General features: G+C 55.0%; 1 protein-coding gene across 2 annotated transcripts in view; it reads left to right on the forward strand.

The window, feature by feature from the left end:
• The first annotated feature begins 846 nt into the window (after positions 1-846).
• Positions 847-19,450, forward strand: part of CUNH1orf198 (chromosome unknown C1orf198 homolog) — a 30,933-nt gene continuing 12,329 nt past the window's right edge. For both annotated transcript variants that reach the window (XM_047088635.1, XM_047088636.1), the window contains exons 1-2: positions 847-1,222; positions 15,282-15,332. In XM_047088635.1, the coding sequence (XP_046944591.1) occupies positions 881-1,222; positions 15,282-15,332 (393 nt within the window). In that variant the 5' untranslated portion in view covers positions 847-880. The remainder of the gene's footprint in view (positions 1,223-15,281; positions 15,333-19,450) is intronic.

Consider the following 19,450-nt stretch of genomic DNA (forward strand, 5'->3'; position numbering starts at 1 on the left):
CAAACAAGTGACCACGTGGCGCTATGGCGGTCACCACCAGCAACCCCGTCAGACCGCGGGCCGCGGACTTGGGGGCGCGCCCGCCATCTGCTCAGCAGCCCAAGGGAAGCCCTGAAAAGTGGGGGAGCGGCAGGAAAGCACGAGAGCAATAAAGGCCCGGTAGAGTGGCGTGGAGGGCGGGGTTCCGGGAGTGGGGGGCGCGGAGGGTGGGGTTCGCGAGAGGGGGCGGGTCCGGGAGGGGGCGGTGGGCAGGATCCCCGGGAGTGGGCGGGTTCGGAGGCGGGGTTCCCGTGGTGGGGCGGGCTCGGTGGGCGGGGTTCTCGGGGGTCGGGGTGGAGAGGGCGGGGTACCGCGGGGGGCTGGCGTGAGGTCGCGGGGCTCCCCCGGGCCGGGAGGGGGCGGAGGGCGGAGTACTCGGGGTTAGGGGTGCGCGGGGTTCCCAGAGTTGGGCGGGCGCGGAGGGCCGAGTGCCCGAGGGCGGGGAGGTTGCGGAGGGCGGGGTTCCGGGGGGTGGGCGGGCTCGAGAGGCAGGGTCCTCGGGGGTGTCGGGAGAGCGGGGGTACACGGGGGTGCGAGGCGAGGGGTTTCAGGGGCGGGGAGTTTGTCGGGGGGGCGGGGTTCCCGGGGGTGGCGGGGCTCGGGGGGCAGGGTCCTGTCGGGTGTGCGGGAGGGCGGCGTCCCCGGAGGTGCGGGCGCGGAGGGCGATTCCCGGGGCCGCGGGGTTCCCGGGTCGGGCGGGCGCGGGGGCGGGGCTGGGGGCGGAAGGGCGCCGCGCTCGCGGGCGGGGAGGGGGCGGGGCTCGCGGGGCGGGGCTCCGGGCTGCGGGGGCGGCGCGGCGCGGGGAGGGGCGCGGGTGGGGGGAGCGGCGGGCAGGCCGGGCATGGCGTCGATGGCGGCGGCGATCGCGGCCTCGCGCTCGGCGGTCATGAGCGGGAACCGGCCTCTGGACGACCGGGAGCGGAAGCGCTTCACCTACTTCTCGTCGCTGAGCCCCATGGCCAGGAAGATCATGCAGGACAAGGAGAAGATCCGCGAGAAGTACGGGCCCGAGTGGGCGCGGCTGCCGCCCGCGCAGCAGGACGAGATCATCGACCGGTGCCTGGTGGGGCCGGGCGCCCCGGCGCCCCGCGCCCCCGGGGACCCCGGGGACTCCGAGGAGCTGGCGCGCTTCCCCGGCCTGCGCGGGCCCACGGGCCAGAAGGTGGTGCGCTTCGGGGACGAGGTAGGTGCGGGCGGGGCCGGGGACCCTCTCCCCTCCCCTCGTGGCCCCTGCGGGTCGCGGGGGTCCGGGCTGGCAAGAAGGCGCGGAGATGGGAGTGGGCGCGAGGGGCGTCCCAGGGCCGGGGGCGCGGGGCTAGGGGCTCCCCAGGGGGAGTTTGAGAATCGCCGTGAGGAGGGGTCTTTAAAGACCCTCCATCTAGACTTGCTCTGCTGGGCCTCACCGGATCCAGAGACTTCTCCGAGCCATAGGCGGCTGCTCTTAAGCGAGGCGGACCAGAGTGGAAACGGCAAGGAATTTTCAGCCAGCCAAGCCTGAGTTCTGATCCACTTTGCTACTTGGCTGTATGGCCATGGGTGACTTAACCTCCTAGAGCCTCAGTCCCCACCCCCCTTCCTGGTGTAAGCCGGAGATAAGGATACCCACCCCGTGCCTGCCAGGGAAGGCACTCCGAAAGTTATATGTATTAATGTTAATATTTGTGATGAGCTGTATGGGGCAGGTGAAATTGTCAAGCAAGATAAGGAGAAGGAAGAGGTGCCTTCCAGGGTTAGGAGGCAAAACCGAAGATGTTTCCCTAAAATGTTTTCGGGGTGAGCACGCTGTGCAGCTTTGGTTTGGGGTGAGCACAGAGCCCCGTTTTTCCATCAAGAAGCTAAGGGATGAGTTTAAATGGGCTCCAGCAAGCCTTTGCTACATATAAGGGCATGTCTGCATCTCTGATCTGGACACTGTGCCCACGCTTCTAGGGGAGAGAAACACTGTAAACCATACAGGAAAAAACTCAGGGATGCCCCCTTCTAAGTCACGGAGGCCTGGGTGTTCAGTGCCGCTTGGAAACTTGGTCTTTTTCTTTTCTTCTTCTTTTCCTTCTTTGTTTGTTTCACTGAAGCCTCTTTGGTGCCATTAGAATTTGCACTGTGGCTGGCTGGCCTTTCACACTGAACTTTTACCATGAAGGGGGAAGTCAAAGGAGCAAGAAGTATAAAAAGAAGTATACAAATGAAACCCGCATTTGTTAAGGCTGCGAGCCTCAAGGAGGGGTGCTGCGCTTGGCAACTTTTTCGGAGGGTGTCGTGGATTGGGGAAGGAAAGGACGGCGAGTTCTAAATCTGATTTTCAGACTTGGGTGTGCTGAGACATTTATTAGTACAAAATGTTTGCGGTCTTAAACCCACTCACATGTGAGGGATGTGTGAAATGCGCTGGCCTTCTTCTGACTGAATTCAAAGAAAAGTCTCCATTGCACTTGAAACTCTGAAGGCTTTGCCAGGAAAAACAAGGGTGTGGTAAACTGGAGGCATGAAAATATAGGTTCAAAATGTATTTGAGAGCTGAAACATTTTCCGTGTGAAAATCCGCATGTGTATGCAAATGTTTGCAAGTGTGTGTGCTCAGGTTCCAGCGATGAAAAAACATGCATTCCCTCTTTGGAAAAGTCATGAGTAAGTACATATGAGAGGAAGTAAACTTGTAAGTATTTAACAGATGTTGGAGAGTGACTGTCATTTTTCCTTAGCTTGGCGTCCGGCTAAGAATACCCGCATGCCTGCTCATCATTAAAAGGCCCTTGCCATATAAGGGCTCAGTGTCACTGATAAGGGAAGATGTGGCCAAGTTCATTTTGTGCTCCAGTTCCTTAACTGGGTACCACACTGAGCTGTTTCTGAGTCTGTAAACCCAGTGTGATTTAAAAGCAAATGGAACTGTTCAGTGTGGGACCTGCACGCTTCTCCAGGAGCAAACCCGCCCTGCTTTTCGCACTTGAACTCAGCTTTCCAAAACGGGCTAGGAACGTGCCCTGACATGGCTCTGACCAACTTTAGCGCAGATGGGCAGAGAGACAGAAGACACCGAATTAGAGGAGGGGTACTTAGGAACATTGCCCGTGGGGTATTTTTGCCTGTGGTGGCTGTGTGGATTACTGGGACTAGGGGTTTAAAATGCATTTCCCGAGACCTGGCAGGAGGTTGGCCCCAGACTAGTTGGTGGTCCAGGAGGAGAGCTGTTCATGGAGAGGGCTGGCTCCTAGACACAAGGGATGATGGATGGAGACAGGGGGTGGGGAGTGACCGTGGGTAGGCTGCCAGACAGAGTGGCCCAAATAGGTGACCCAGGTTTGTCCAGAAGGGCCCTAAACCAGAGTGAGTAGGGCACTCTGTCCCTTCCCACTTGATCTGTCTTCTGGTGTCCCAGGGGCCTCGGCAGCCAATCATGGAATGGGGGAGAATGCTCTCCAGGGCCCTCCAGCGTCCTACCCTCTCAACCCCCCCCCCCCCCGCCCCTGCACTCCCTGCCCCACATCTTCAGACAGACCTCTGATGGCTGGGTGCTTTGAGTGAATCAGCTCTCTCTGGAGCCACTGTCTGACCCTAGACGATGAGCAGGGACTATTTTTAGTACTTCAGCGAAAGATCACCGGCCTCCTGGCTTTTGAGGCCCTTTCCTAAGGCTGAAGTAGGAGGACTCTGGGCTTTGCAGTCAGTCTTGAGTTTTGGCTCCCCCAGCTTTTTGACCGGGGTGAAATCACAGACCTCTCTGAGCTTCAGTGTTCTCGCCTTTGCGATGGGAGTGACATTAACAGGATGAGTAGAGAGCGAATGTCCACGAAGGGCCTGTGGGCTCACAAGACGGTGAGAATGCCATTGACCCTTGACCAACATGGGTTTGAAGCGCGTGGGTCCATTTATATGCAGATTTTTTTCCTGACCAGCACAGTCCTGTAAATGTGTCTTTTTTTCCTTATGAGTTTCTGCATAATATTTTCTTTTCTCTTACTCTCTTGGAAGAATACGGTAAACACACATAACTCACGAAATACGTGTTAATCGACTGCTGATGTGATCGGCAAGGCTTCTGGTCGATAGTAAGCTATTAGTTAAGTTTTGGGGGAGTCGGAAGATTACATGTGGATTTTTAACTGCACAGGTGTCCCTAACCCCGCTGCTGTTCAAGCGGCAACTGTATTAGCCAGTCTCTGTTTCCACTTACAAGAATCATTATGATGAAATAAACATATTCTTGCTGCTGCTAAACCTGGGGTTGTCCAGTCAGAGTTGTCCACGTGAGAGGGAGCTCTGTCCTGGGGGGCTCTGGTGCTGTGCTTTGGGGCACGTATTTGAAGCTTTGATTTGCTCTGTCCACAGCCTGGCCATGATGTGGCCTGTCTCCGGATCGGCAGTGACATCAGCCTCAGATTGTGCCACCCCACCCTTTCAGCTACCCTGAAAGGCAAGGACATCACCTGTTTCTCTGAATACCCTGTCCCCCGTTGCCAGTAACATTTTTGTATCCCACATTTTAAGTCATATGTGACCAGCATCTAGTCATTAGAAACCTGATTGTGTGTGTGTGTGTGTGTGTGTGTGTGTGTAAATATATATAGATAGATAGGTATTTATATACACACATTTTTTTTTAACGTTCATTTATTTTTGAGAGAGCACTCAACAGAGCGTGAACAGGGGAGGGGCAGAGAGAGAGGGAGACACAGACTCCGAAGCAGGCTCCAGGCTCCGAGCTGTCAGCACAGAGCCTGACATGAGGCCGGAACTCCGGAACCGTGAGATCATGACCTGAGCCGAAGTCAGACGCTTAAGTGACTGAGCCACCCAGGCGCTCTGAAACCTGATGGCATAATGATGGCCATCGATTCTGGTGGCCACGAGTATGGTCAGGGGGGACTGCTCTGTGTAGGACTGCTCAGCACTGTGGCATCTGTGTTCATTTTTACCCTCGCTGTCTGTACAGAGAGAAGACCAGGGCTCAGATCCCCCTCCCCTTGCCGGGATGACCAGCCTGGCGCAGGAGGAGATTGGCTGCCTTTGTGCATTGGCCAGGAGGGGACCCGTCAGTTTTCAGTTTTTACTTCCCTTGGGACTCAATTCGGCAAATGTTTCTCAGCCTATTACGTTAGAAACGAGAGGCCCTCTGGCTTTAGGACTGCTTAGGCTGCCCGTAATTTTCACCACCTCCTTTAAAAACTCCCCCCTCGGACATATGATCTTCGTACAGTTTCCACACAAGGCCGCCAGCCCCTCCTGCCCCCCCATCCTGTCCCCAAGCAGCTCCTGTCAGAGAATCTGGAGCTCCTGCTGGCGGCATACGTCTCTCCTAGCAAAAGAAGCGGAGTGTCCCCAGACCTGGCTTCCATTCCGGCCATGTCACCGGCAAGGCGACCCCTGCTCAGGGCGTAGGTCTCCCTCCATGAAATGAATGGCAGTCCTGGCTTGGAGCGACATAGATGCTGGGACATGCCCTTCCGGTCCCGTACGTGGTATGAACGGTAAGGCGTGTTTGCAAGCGGATGCCTTTCGCAGTCCGACTTCCCCTGCCATCCTTTAGCAGTAAAGTCTGGGGAATGGCTTACTCTGGGAGATGAGAAGGTCTTCGTTTTAGAAGGTTTTCGAGATCACTCAGTCTGCTTCTGCTGCTTCCCGTTATCAAGTAGGGGGAGAAAAAAAAACCCAAAAGCTGAATGTTTGCGACCACTCCCAAACCCCTTGCCACCCGTCTCGCAGGATCTGGGTCACGTTCTAGGCTCCACACAGGGACCCAGCAGGTAAGCCTGGAAATTTGGTGTGTTGACTTCTCCCGGACCCACTTGTGCCTCCCGCCTCGCGTAAAGTAGGTGAAGCTGGGTAGGAAGGGTGTTGCCGTGTGCCAGCCCCCCGCGACCCTGATCTGGATTTTGCACGTTGCAGAACACAGGTTTAGGGCCCTGGAGCCACACGGCGCCACCCCCTCTCGAACAGCTGAGCAAGACCAGCCTCTGTGGGAAGGAAGTGTCCCTCCTGGGCACCCGCCTCTGGCCCCCTCCCGCAGGGATCTGGGGGCTGGCTGGCTGCCCCCTTGCCCCCCTCCGCCTTCACCTCCGTTTCTGGGGCTGAGCCTTGGCCTCCCTGACTCCCTTGACACCCTCTGCACGGCCTGCACTTCTCGGGCCTCTAGGGGTCCATGCCTTGCCAACCCCCCCTCCCCCACCCCTCTCGCTCTTGCTCCCAGCCTTTCCCAGAAGTGATTGGGGGCGGGCCTCCGAGGCCAGGGGGTCAGCATGGAATATCCCGGTTCGGCAAACCTGGCGAAGCTGCTGTCTGTGCTCAGCGTCCTCGGGGCTTTTTCCTCCTCCTCAGGGTGCAGGCTGGCCAGCCTAGATGTTTTTCTTTTTTTTTGTTAAGTTTATTTATTTTTCTTAGTAACCGCACGATACCCAACTTAGGGCCCGAACTCAATGACCCTTAGATAAAGAGCCACACACTCTGCTGACGGAGCCAGCCAGGCACCCCTTGCTTGTGTCTTTTAAAAAATTAACTAATTAAATTGTTACAAAATACGTAAAATCGTGTACCTGTACGTTACTGTTAAGAAATCCAAACCATGCAGGAGCAGCATTGTGAAGCAGTTGGTAGTGTCCTTCTAGAACTTTCCTCAAGTATTAACACCTTCATCAGCTTTGAGGTTGGATACGTGATGGCCTGACAGCAAACGTGCGCGGACCCCTCTGACCCTTCCCCTCGAGCAGTTTGGTCTTTTCTTGTTTCAGCCTTTGGCAGAAAATAAAAAATAAGAAACTAAAAAAATAAGGGGGAAATCTGAGAGTTGCTTTCTCGGTATTTGGGATTTGTTCTTTAAGGAAGGTGGAATGTGTAATTACGATTCCCACCTTCTGTCTGGTAGAGCCATGCATTTTTTAGAAAAGATGACAGGGTCCACGTGGCTTTTCGCATCCTGGGACCTGGGTTTCTGTGCCCCGGCTGTGGACAGGAGTTGAGAATGTGGCCCTGAGTTCAGATCCGTTTCCTGGGCCGCGAGGGGGAGGCTGCTGGGCCTCTGCCGCACGCTTCCCCTTTGGGAAGGTTCTTTGCCAGGATTAGCACCTGGCCTGCTACCCCACGTAGGAGAGGAAGGGTAGTGAGCAGGTGGGCCCTGGGAGCTAAGGAAGCCTGTGGTCCTCTCCCTGGCTTCTGTGGGAGGGTGTGCAGGGAAGGGGTGGGGCAGAGCTGGGAAGCATGTGGGCAGGTCTGGAGTCCTGTCTCATTGACAGGAGTCATTTTCACACTCTCAAGAGAGTCCCTTAATTCTGGAGAAGAAAATCCTTTTTTTTTTTTTTTTAAATAATAAAGACCAGACCTGTCTTTTTTTTTTTTTTTAAATGTTTTAATGTTTATTTATTTTTGAGAGAGAGAGAGAACAAGCTGGGGAGGGGCAGAGAGAGAGGGAGACACAGGATCCGAAGCAGGCTCTGTGCTGACAGCAGAGAACCCGACAGTGGGCTCGAACTCAGGAACCATGAGATGATGACTTGAGCCGAAGTCGGATGCTGAACACACTGAGCCACCCAGGTGCCCCTAGACCTTTCTGTCTGTTGCCTTCAAGCTCTCTTCCACCTCCCCCTGCTCTCATTACCACCGTGGCACCCAGCTTTCGTGTCTGACTTTGTGTTCCCTGTGGAACCTGCCCGCTAGTTCAGTCCTAGCTGCCTTTCCGTTGTGGGGACTGAAGTTTTGTCCTTGCGTTTATGGAAACCCTCCTATCTCAGCAGAGTTAAATATATGACAAGTCAGAGGGAAAAGCATCGATTCCATAAATAGATAAATAATGGTCCCTAAAAAGAAGCCGTGGGTTGAAACAAAGGGCATATTTGAATCGTTCTTCTTCCTCACTCCCCTGTCTTTTTTTTTTTTTTTAAGTAAACTTTGTTTTCTAGAGCAGTTTTAGGTTGAGAGCAAAACTGAGCAGAAAGTACAGAGATTTCTTGTATTCTCCCTGCCCCCACGTACACACAGCACCTGCACCCCCCCCCAATAGCCCCGCTCAGAGTGGTGCACCTGTTACCTTGGATGAACCCGCACTGATGCATCAGCATCTGCCAGAGTCAGTAGTTCACGTTGGGGCTGACTCTTGTGAGCATTCAGTGGGTCAGGCCAAACGTATGACAACACGTAGCCATCATACGGCATAGTTTACTGCCTTAAATATCCTGTCCTCCGCCTGGTCGTCCCTCCCATCCCCAAGCCCCGCTCTCGGTACTGTCTCCATAGTTTGGCCTTTTCCAGAATGTCACGTAGTTGGAGCCAGAGAGTCTGTAGCATTTTCAGATTGGCTTCTGTCATTGAGTAATACGCGTCGCAGGCCCTTTCACAGCTTGATAGCTCGTTTCTTTGTAGCGTCGAATAACAACCCATTGTCTGGGGGAACCGCGGTGTATTTATCATGCGCCTGCTGAGGGACATCTCCGTTGTTTCCCAAGTCTTGGAAATTACGAGTGAAGCTGCTCTAAACATCTGCGTGCTGGTTTCTGTGCGGATGTAGGTTTTCAACTTGTCTGGTTGCATACCACGGAGTGGGATTGTCTCGCCCGCTTCTACCGTGCTGCTGCTGACACGGAACAGCTCCCCAGGGACAATGTGCTCCGTGCGGGATGTGCCTGGAAGCCCAGACCACGTGACATCACTAGAGGGCCGCGATAGTCAGCGACAGAGGGGAGTTTCTGTCCCCTTCTCCAGGCTTCGCTGGCTGAGCCTGATTTCTCCGACCTGTGGTATCTCACAGTTTAAATTTTTTACCTTTAAGTCAAGGTGCCACCATCTGTCAACCAGAATCTCCTCTAATTTAGGGACTTCAGGCGCACAGTGACGACGTGTGGTTCCAGTGAGCACCTTGCCATGTTCCAGGATCCTGACACTGCTTCTGAATTACTCAAGGAGCATGTCTATTTCTGGGATGCTCGGTGGTTGGGATTCTAACTCCTGTCGGCACTGAAATTTAGCCAACCGTGCACCGTATTCCTACATTCTGAGGACGTTCTGACTCCAGCAGATGAGAGTGTTTCGTGCTTAACGGTTGCATACTTCTCGTAGGTATGCAACAGCGTCGTTAGAAATGCAGCTGCACTCGTTTCGTAGGTCATCTTTGAATGCATATGGAGAAATAAGGGAATGAGTGTTTTCAAGTGCGAATTGCATTATGCTGGAGCCTTGCAGCTTATCAGGAGACTGTTCATTTGCCTCGGGTGATTATACTAATGCGCAGAGCCCTGATCTCGCCTTGCTCCAGAGTAGGATGGGAGAGAGCTGGCCCAGAAGCCCCGGGCTTCTCGTGAGAGCAGCTTGAACCCTGGGTGGGTTTGGGAGGAGGTCCTGTCTGAGGATGATGAGAGCCACCTAGCAGTAGTGACTGAGGGCACCACTGCCCGTGGTGTGGACTGGGCATACAGAGGCGGGCCCCTGCGCCCCGGAGGTCCGCAGGCGCGGGCAGCCTGGGGTGGCCCTGTGGCTAAGTGCTCACAATGTGCGGGGAGCCTGGCGTCTCATGGTGAGCGGAACCAGGTAAGCTGCCCCATGGAACGGCGACATTAGAATTACCTAGGGAGTTGTTAGCGTTGTAAAACTGGGGCAGATGGGACCTGCAGGTTCTGCCGGTTGTAACAGCGTCCTAGGGGACGCCAATTTACAGTCAGGCCCGGGAACGGCTGGGGTACGGGCCCCCTCGAGAGCGTCTGGAGTCTGGTGTCTGTGATCAGTGCCTGCATCAACCCCAGGCACGTGGGAAGGAGCCATTCCCATCGAATACCTGGGACAGGTGTGCCTGCCACAGAGAGGGCGCAGTTCGGGCCAAGGTGGCAGACAGGCCCCCAGCCTTCAGAGAGGCCCAGGGTGTAGCCTAGACTTCCCAAGTGCTGCAGGGTCTCAGAAACGGTTTTTCAGATGTTCCAGGAAAGGTGCGGCTTCCTGTCTGCTGGCCCTTAGTGGCCTGGCCTTGTGCGGTGGGAGATCAGAGGCCACCTCAGATAGCCCATGCCTCCGGGTCGGCCTCCTTCTTAGGGTGGGCCTGTAGAGGACCTAAGGGACACCCAGCGCAGACAGTGCTGTCCACAGGTGCCATCAGCCCCACACGCTTGAGACACAACGATAAAATTCACTGGCCCTGAAAGCGGAAAGAAAGTTACAAAAGAATAAATGCTCAGTCGTGTCTAATCCGGTTCATTAAGAGGAAAGGTTGATATTTGTAAAATTTCACCATACTTGAAGTCAATTTTAAGTCCAGAGTTTCTCATTCCGGAATAATTTTAGAATAGTCATGACTTTTACAGAGAAATCATTCTCTGACCACGACTTTTAACCCGAAGACCTTAGGTAGTAGCCAGAGGCACCACGGTAATTAATTAGGAAGTGCTGAGTTTTGAGCATTCTTGACTTTTGTAGGGTTTTTTTTTTCAGGGGGGACATTTTTTTTTGAAAAACAGATTTTATTTTTTAGAGATAGGTTCTTAGCAAAACGAGTGGAAAACCCCTCCCTCCACACGTGCACAGCCTCCCCCACTGTCAACATCGGCCGCCAGAGTGGAACGTTTTTTACAGTGGATGAGCCGACTCGACACATCGTCGTTGCCCAAAGCCTGTGGTTGACATTGGGGTTTATTCTTGATGGGGCACATTCTGTAGGTTTTGAGAACAGGATCCATCGCTACAGTATATGGTATGGAGTGTTTTCATTGCTCCTAAATCCTCTGCGCTCTGCCCTCTCTCGAACTCCAGCAACCACAGATCTTTTTACTGTCTTTGTGATTTTGCCTTTTCCAGAACGCATACAGTTGGACTCATCCAGTACGTAGCCTTTTCAGATCTCTTTATTGTGGGAGAATACACATAACATAAAATGGACCCTCCTAACCATTTTTTTTTAATGTTTTTTATTTATTTTTGGGACAGAGAGAGACAGAGCATGAACGGGGGGAGGGGCAGAGAGAGAGGGAGACACAGAATCGGAAACAGGCTCCAGGCTCCGAGCCATCAGCCCAGAGCCCGACGCGGGGCTCGAACTCACGGACCGCGAGATCGTGACCTGGCTGAAGTCGGACGCTTAACCGACTGCGCCACCCAGGCGCCCCAACCTCCTAACCATTTTTAAGTATACGTTTAGTATATTCGCACTGCTGTGCAGCCATTAGCACTCTCTGTTTCTAGCACTCTCTGTTTACCATCACCTGTCAGAAACTCCGAATCCAGGGCTGCTTGGGCGGCTCAGTCGGTTAAGAGTGACTCTTGATTTCCACTCAGGTCATGATCTCACAGTTCGTGGGATCGAGCCCTGCGTCCGGCTCTGCACTGAAAGGGTGGTGCCTGCTTGGGATTCTCTCTCTCCCTCTCTCTCTCTCTCTGTGCCTCTCTCTCTCTCAAAATAAGTAAACATTAAAAAAAAAAAAAAGAAACTTTGAATCCTTTAAACAATGATTTCCCATTCCAGCTGCCCCCTGGTGAGCTCTGTTCTCCTTCCTGTCTCCGTGAATTGGCCTCGTCTGGGTACCTCAAATAGCTGGCATATGACATCTGCCCTTGGGTGACTGGCACATTCATTTAGCAATGTCTTCAGGGTTCATCCAGGTTGTAGCCTGATTCAGAATTTCCTGCCTTTTGAAAGCTGAGTAGTATTCTGCTACCGGATGTGTTTGTCCCATTTTGTGTGTTCATCTGTTGACGGACGTTTGCGTTGTTTTCACGTTCTGGCTCCCGGGCGCGTAACTCGGCCGTGCGCGTAACTCGGCCGTGCGTACCGGTGTTCGAGCATCTGTTCAAGTGGCTGCTTTGTGAGATCATGATCTGAGCCGAAGTCGGATGCTTAACCGACTGAGCCACCCAGGCGCCCCTAATTCTTTTAATAATAGTAATGGCTATGTTTTTTTTTTTTTAATTTTTTTAACGTTTATTTATTTTTGAGACAGAGAGAGACAGAGCATGAACGGGGGAGGGGCAGAGAGAGAGGGAGACACAGAATCGGAAACAGGCTCCAGGCTCTGAGCCATCAGCCCAGAGCCTGACGCGGGGCTCGAACTCACAGACCGCGAGATCGTGACCTGAGCCGAAGTCGGACGCTTAACCGACTGAGCCACCCAGGCGCCCCAATAATGGCTATGTTTAACACCAGGTTCAAAAATCCCTAAACCTCTCACAGTCCACTTTTGCGTGGGTTGATGCGAGCCCACTCCAGCCCACGGCTGACTGTGGCCTCCGAAAGGGGGGCCCCACAGAGATCTTAAAACACTCCGGCCTCCATTCTTTTCCCAAACAGTAAAGTAAATGCCGGAGATTTTGTGCAAATATGCGTTCTGGTACTACGGGCAGAGAACAGACATTCTTTTTTATTTATTTATTTTTTTTAAAGTACTTTCTCCATTGGGAGGTGAACATTACCTTGGGCGAATATTTTCCAGCAAGAGCGAATCAGGGCCTCTGGGATGTCAGAGGAAAGACTAGTTGGTGCCTGTGCATCTGGGAGTCCTTGGAGCCACGTGGCGAAGAGCAGAGCCTCCCACGTGTTAATTTCCAGGGGCTGTGTGTCCTGTGGCTCTCGGTGGCTTCCCTTCTGCTTTTTGCCCTGCTCTTTTGGGATCTAGTGACTTCTAGGCTTCTTCCCGTGCCGTGCTGCAGAGAGGAAGTCGTTTCCAGAGAGATGCGGCGCTGTCTCTGGCACAGACCTCCCTCTTGGAGAGGAATTTGACTGTGAGGGTAACTCTGGGTCACGACCGAGCCCCCACTCCATGACATCCCGTGGTCTAAGCGGCAGGCGTGGTTTGGTGCTTCGATCGTTTCCGGTCTCGGGCACCAGGAGGGCTGGCGGGGGCGCCTTGCAAGCAACCCCTACAGAAAGCACGTGTGGGCATCCACCAGCGCATGCCTGGCCACGTTTTGGTTGCCTGCCGGTCATCGCGGGGCTGGAAGAAAAGAGAACACTGTGTGTGCCCGCACCGCCACTCTGCAGTTCTGAGGCCCTTTTGCATCCAGCTGCCCGGGGAGCCTCTTCCCAGCGCTGGAGCGCGCAGCCTCGACTGACATCAGAGCTTCCGCAACATTTGTGCTCGGCGTGTTTATTCTTGTAAGGCGTTTTAGTATTTTTATGAGCTCAGGATTGCAGAAATCTAAGGAATTTGCCCCTCGACTGAGTTTCTTGCTGGCCGCAAACAAAAGACTGTTGACCTGACACCAAGTTGGGGAGGGTTCACGGTGGGACCCCCCTCTCTGTCTTCGACCCCCTTGGAATTTCAGCTAACATGGGCTGCAGCCACTGGTGACTGCTGGCTCACCAGGCTCCCGGCTCAGTCCGTGCTCCTGTGAGTCTGCGCTCATTTTCCTTGCAAAGCCAAAAGCTGTGTTTTAATTTTAGCTGATCTCAGCCGTGTAGCTAATATTTAAGGCTAGGTCATAGCCCATGATAAGGGGAGTCCGGCTCCAGCATGCCCTTGGCCACTGGGTCAAGGGCCACTGGCCCTTCTGTGCTCTGCCTGCCCAGTTAATCTCCGCGCACCTCCTCTGTCCACTGGGGCGGCCCCCCTGGGCTGTCCCGCCTCGGGTTGGAAGGACCACGTTTGCCAGTGGATTTCCCTTTCCTTTGCCCCCACAGCTCCAAATCCAGAATAAATGATACGTAAGTGCCACGAGCCTCCTTCGCTTTCCCCACGTAGGAAAAAATCCTTCTTGTTTTATTATTCTAGGAAGAGCTTAGAGCTTCCTGAGCTCATAGACTTTGGGAGACTTTCAGGTCCTTTGGCTCGGCCGTGCCCTCCGCACACACAGGCTGGGCTGGACACAGGAATCCCCTGCCGCTGAAGCTAGGCCTGCAGCCCCTCTCTCTCGTCACAAAGGCCCGTTGGTTCACATTCCTCCTGGTGGCCCACTTCCGTTTTTGGAGGGACAAGAGTTTGTAAACTGAGTTTGTAAACCTGGGGTTTAGCTGGAGCTCCAAATGGCAGGGCAGTGGCCCACGTTCTCTAGCTCATTAGTAGTTTTTGCCCTGAGAGCCAGGCTCATGGGGCCGATGCAAACCGGCCCAGAGGCTAAGGTGGGGACAGCGCTGCTCCCAAAGTAGGGCATCTACAGACCCAGAGGGGGACAGAGCCTGAAGGCCTAACTCTGGGGGTGGGAGCACCTATGGGGGGAGGACCTCTCTTAGCGGGGGTGCTTTAAGCAAGGGCCGTCCCAATTTTTTTTTTTTTTAATATTTATTTATTTTGGGGGAGAGCACAAGCGGGAGAGGGACAGACGGAGCGGGCTCTGTGCTGACAGGCTGACAGCGGCGAGCCCGCTGTGGGGCTCGAACTCGCAAACTGTGAGACCGTGACCTGAGCAGAAGCCGGATGCTCAACCGACTGAGCCACCCAGGCGCCCCCAGGACCGTCCCAATTTAAAATACTTTAACCCATTTTCAGCATGTCCCAACGTTCGGTTCCGAAAATATCCCCAGCGGAAGCAGGCACAGAGGAGACGTTTGGTAGCACAGGAAGACGGCTGGGGGCTCAGAGGGGGTAGCCAGGAAAAGGCGACGTTCCCCTCATGTGTTCAGACCAGTGTGCAAAACCCGTTGGATCCGAGGTCAGATTCTCAGTTCCGGTTCTGGAGGGCGCTTTCCGTCGTGTGCTGCTGGGGAGCGTGGGGGTGACTTCAGAGCTCTCCTTACCAGTAGGCACCTGTACTAAATGGGGATGTTCATTGATGTTGCCAGTCGGCCCTTTCGAGATCTCTGCTGGGCACATGGGGGCGGGGGGGGGGGGGAGGGCGCACGGAGGCTCAGCTGCACTGGCTTTGGCTGGAGGGTTATTGCCTGACATTCTGTTCCCATGTTGATCGTTACAACAGCCCTGCAGGGGAAGCGTGATTCTCCTCTTCCAGGTGAGGAAACGGAGGCTCCGAAGGCTGCCTCATCTTCCCATAATGTCTAGTCCTCCTAGAGCTGAGGCTCAAGTCTGTAAAGCCCCTTCCCCTTTCTGCTCACATCCCGATCATCGATTCCCTCCCCCTCTGCCCCCCTCCCCCAGGGCCTCCCTCCCATTCATTCACTGAGCCTCCTTTGGGTGGGGGAGGGGCGCGCCTGGCCACCTCCAAAAAGGTGAGGGTGAGGCCAGACTGAGAAGGTCAGCACAGTCTACGCAGAGCACCCAAACATCAGGCTTGCTCCAAGCCAGGAGTTGGGATGAGTCCTAAGTCTTACTTACCCTGTGGCCTTGGGTGGATGTTTGCATGGGGTATGTTTGGGTTTGGGTTTCAGATTTATTCTCGCATTTTTATTTCAGGACATAACTTGGCAAGATGAGCACTCTGCCCCTTTCTCCTGGGAAACGAGGGTAAGTTGGATTAAATTTAGATTTGTTTGTCCTTTTGAAAAAGAATGGCGTGGTTGTGTATTTTTCTTGTAGCTCTCGGTGGACTCCGAAGGCGGAGGCCCCACCATCCTGCTGCAGGTGATGCCCCCCCTGCTGGTGGAAAAGGAGAGGAGGGGAGACCGTGGAGATGAGCTAGGAAACCTGTGGGGAGGCATCGTGATGGAATTAAAGTGGTCGCCCCTTGACCAGGACCCCGGCCGTCCTGGGAAAGCAGAGTCAGCCCCATCCGGGGCTCTCTCTGCTCCTGGCTCTGCTGACCAACACTCAGCACCTTAGTGGGGGCGCTCCGTAAAGCAAAGCTTGGAGAGAAGCTTTTGAGGGGGGGCAGGCGTTATTAAAATGAACTCAGGGTAGGGGCAGGAGAGGGACCGTGGCAGAGATGAGATTGCAGATCTATCAAAATTGCCTGCAAGAGTCTGCCTGGAGGTGTGACAGTCCTGGGGGTGGCGGGTGGGGAGGAAAAAAGGACATACACTCTTGGAAGCCTGTGAAGGTGATGAGGCAGTGGATACACATGGGCAGGTGTTAGCGGTACAGTGCAGCTTGGATCGCTAACCCCTAGTCCCTTGTTCACTTCGATGGTGATGATGATGCTAGGTGATGATTCTTGCTAGAGTTGATTCATGGCGTCATGCTTAACTGGCTTTGTCTATTTCCGCCCCCGTCCTGCCTCGCTGCTCCGGTAGAAGTGCGTTAGTAGGGGGCCAAGCAACCAAAAGGCAGGTGTCTGTAACCCAACTAAAACGAACAAGAGTCTAGAACGTTTAGTGCTGCGTGTCGGAGGGTTCTCCCCATAATGGGGTGACGAGGACGGCAGTGTGCCTGGAACGGGGCTCGGACTTGAGGTCAGATCAGGGCTCTGAAGTGCCTGTTCCTGCAGGGGCTCGTTGGCTGGGCCCACATTGCTCATCCCAGCGGAAATGGGCACGCAGGGGCCTGCGGAGAGGGTGGGTCAGAGCGGGGCAGGGCAGCGAGGGGGTCCACAAGACACCCGGGAAGCCCTCATGTGTCTGAAAATGGAACATTTGACAGGGTTCTGGCGGACGAGGGCAGGGGGCGCTGTTGCCTACAGGCAGAGCTGCTGAGTGGGCCCCGTGTGACCTGAGCCGTCCCCAGATGGGGAGGTGCACGATCCGGTCCTCACGTGAGAGCTGGGAGGCGGTTTTGGAAATAACGTGTTGTCGATGCAGGTGCACGCGTCCACCTGGCGGGTGCGGATGCCCGCTGCCTTTAGCGCACCTTTACGTGGGGTCCTGAACATCCTACGTCTGCACCCAGCATGTGCCCGTGTTTTATTTCCACTGCAGATGAGTAATCTAGGTCTGTGCAGAGGGCGGCGCGAGCGAAACGGTGTGCCTGGAAGCTGGGGTCTCCCTAGGGATCTGGACCCCGGTCGAAGGACATCCAGGAGCAGCATGGAAACACAGTGGCTCCTGAAACCAGCGAGGAATCCCCTGTCTAGTGACACTGTCAGGGAAGCTGTGGGTGGGTAGAGACTGCATCATCACGTTGGCGTTCAGCCAGGAGCCACAGTCTTCTTTTTGGGCTCCCCGGTGAATAACTGAGGAGCACTAACCCTGCCGGTGATATCTACCGGTAACAGACAAATAGACGCTCTGCAGGGTGGGACCAAGCAGCCTCGGACGCAGTAGCCCAGAAAGCAGCACAGACTTCCCCAGACCGGGTCCTACGTTTGAGGATATCACAGCGACGAAGGCACAGAGGTCAAAAGAGTGATGACGGCCTACGCTCTGCGTCCATCTCATGCCCCATGAGAATATCAGCTCTATTAAGAATTTACCTTGTGAAATATTACTGAACCTGCTATTTTGGGGACAGGACACTCCATCTGTTATTAACTTGCTGCAATGACAGTCTGGGACAAGGATGGGCGGTGGTTGGAGCAGGTGCCGAGATGGGGCTCAGCCACCGGGGCCAGTGTGGGGCATAGGTGAACGAGAACGAGGACAGCTAACTGTCCCACATAGATCACACCCTGTGCTGGTGCTGAGGGTCCACATCTGCCAGCCAGGTCCCCCAGGCACCTTGTCAGTCGAGAAGCCTCTGGAAGTTAATCGGTGTTGCCCCCTTTGCAGAGAACCAGCTTACGTAACCAACGGGCGGGCTCACTCGGGGTCCTCACCTTTTGGTTTGATCTCTTGAAGTTGGACTTACAGAGTTTAGCGTTAGAACCTTGTAGAGACAAAGCAGAGAACATTCCAGAGAGCAGAGAGGCTCGGCTCCACTCTGTTTGCACAAGTCAGCGTTGAGTTCTAGAAAGTGCCACCACTCACCTCCCCGGCCTGAACTTGGAGCGCCCTGCCTCCTTGCTTTTCGGGCGTCGTCACACTCTCCCTGAGGGCTGGTGAGAACCTCTTTGGAGAGCTGCGAACAGGAGGTGGTTTTAGGCGGCCCTGATCTCCAGGTGTGGGATTCGGGGCCCAGCAGCGGGTTCTCTTGCTCTCCAGTAGTTATCTGTTGATGCATAACAGACTACCCCACAGCTCCATGGCCCAAAGCGGACATTTATTTGCTTATGATTCTGGGGCTCAGCAGGCTGGGCAGGGCTCCCCCAGCCGTTCTTCTGTTGGCCTTGTTCACTCACCAACTCTTTCTCTGCTCTGACTTCTTAGCCTGGCAGTCGTGTCATCCGAGGCCAGGGTCAGCCTGACCGAGGGTCTTGACTGTTGGCAGAACTGAGAATGCCAGGGGCTTGACCGATCGTTGTTAACTCTGCGTGGGCTCCTCCGTTTAGGCCAGCCCATGGGGGTGCCACCCACGGAGAGTGAGCTGGCCCTGTGCTCGGGGGCCAGGAGTCCCTGCCCCAGCGGAACGCAGCTGTGATCGGGAGTGCCCTTGAGGGCTGGGGGCCAAGTGCAGAATGGTCTGTGGAAGAGTTCCCCCCTGTTCAAATCCTGCTTTGTCTTCCAGCCCAGCGCTCCCTGCCTGGGGCGCGTCCTTCTGAGACTGAGCTGCCCTGGCGCCCCTGTTTCTCTGCCCTCTTCCAGCACGGAGGGGAGGCTCAGAGGGAGAACTGCCCGCCCCAGCTGGGGGTGAGTGGGGCCGTTATCTTTCCCACCCATCTGTCAGCCTGTGGGCCCCCCTCGGTGGATTCCTTTCTCATGCTACTGATCTTTTGAGAGGAAGAAACTCAGTGCTTGGAATGCTCCAGAGAGGGGAGGCAGGGAGCAGAGAGGATTCTTGGCATTCCCCCGTGGGTCTGGGCTGGGGAATTTAGAGGAGATGTCTGCAGAGGCAGGTCAGGCCCTGGCGCTGGGTTGCTGGGCTCTAGGGACAACCCCCCTTCAAAGCATGCGCCCCTCCCCCTGCCCCAGATGTCTGGCTTCTTTCTGTCCGTCTTGGTCCTCCTCCCAGCGTGCATTGCCTATTTGGGGATGGTAAGTTGGCTGGTGGGGATCGGTTTCGTTGATTTCCTTCTGCATCAAAAGGTCTCTGAGGGCCAATATAAACCATTCCCAGAGTAGGGAGGCCTTCCCGCCCCTTCCTTGGGAAGAAGAGTAGGCACTTAGGAGGCTTTGTGCTGAATTTTTGAAAGATCCGTGAATGATATCACACTTCCTGCGTGCTGTGTGCTCTGGGTCCGGGATGTGCACACACGTTGAATTCTTTCGCCCCTGGGAGATCAGTGTCCCTGCTCTTGCTCTGGGTCAGGGTTTTGGGCAGGGGCTCGAAGAACGCCGTAACTGGCGGGCGGCTTGAATCCACGGAGAGCGATTGGAGCGCAAGTCCGTTTGGCTTGCGGGTGGCTCTTGCCCGTGGCGGGACAGGAGGGCATCCCGTCAGGGTGTTCAGTGCCTAGAGGAGTCCCTTGCTTCCAACCTGTAGCTCTGCTTGCCTTCTCTCCTTACTGCCAGTGACAGTTTGGAGCCACCCTGTGCCCCCGTCCCAGCCTGACTCCTGTGCCGCTTGAGGTCCCCGGACCTTCTTCGCCGAGACCCCCATCTCTGCCCAGCAGTCACGGCTCCCTCCTCGTTGCCCCCCGTTCTGACCCTGGCTCACCTTCCTGAGAGTCAGAGCTGAGCCCTGTGGTACCCTGACCTTTCCTGGGTCTCTGTGTG

This window comes from Lynx rufus, unplaced genomic scaffold (assembly GCF_022079265.1).
Source record: "Lynx rufus isolate CCGP_SWC_20201006 ecotype Redwood Valley unplaced genomic scaffold, mLynRuf1.p SCAF_25, whole genome shotgun sequence".
NCBI classification, from domain to species: domain Eukaryota; kingdom Metazoa; phylum Chordata; class Mammalia; order Carnivora; family Felidae; genus Lynx; species Lynx rufus.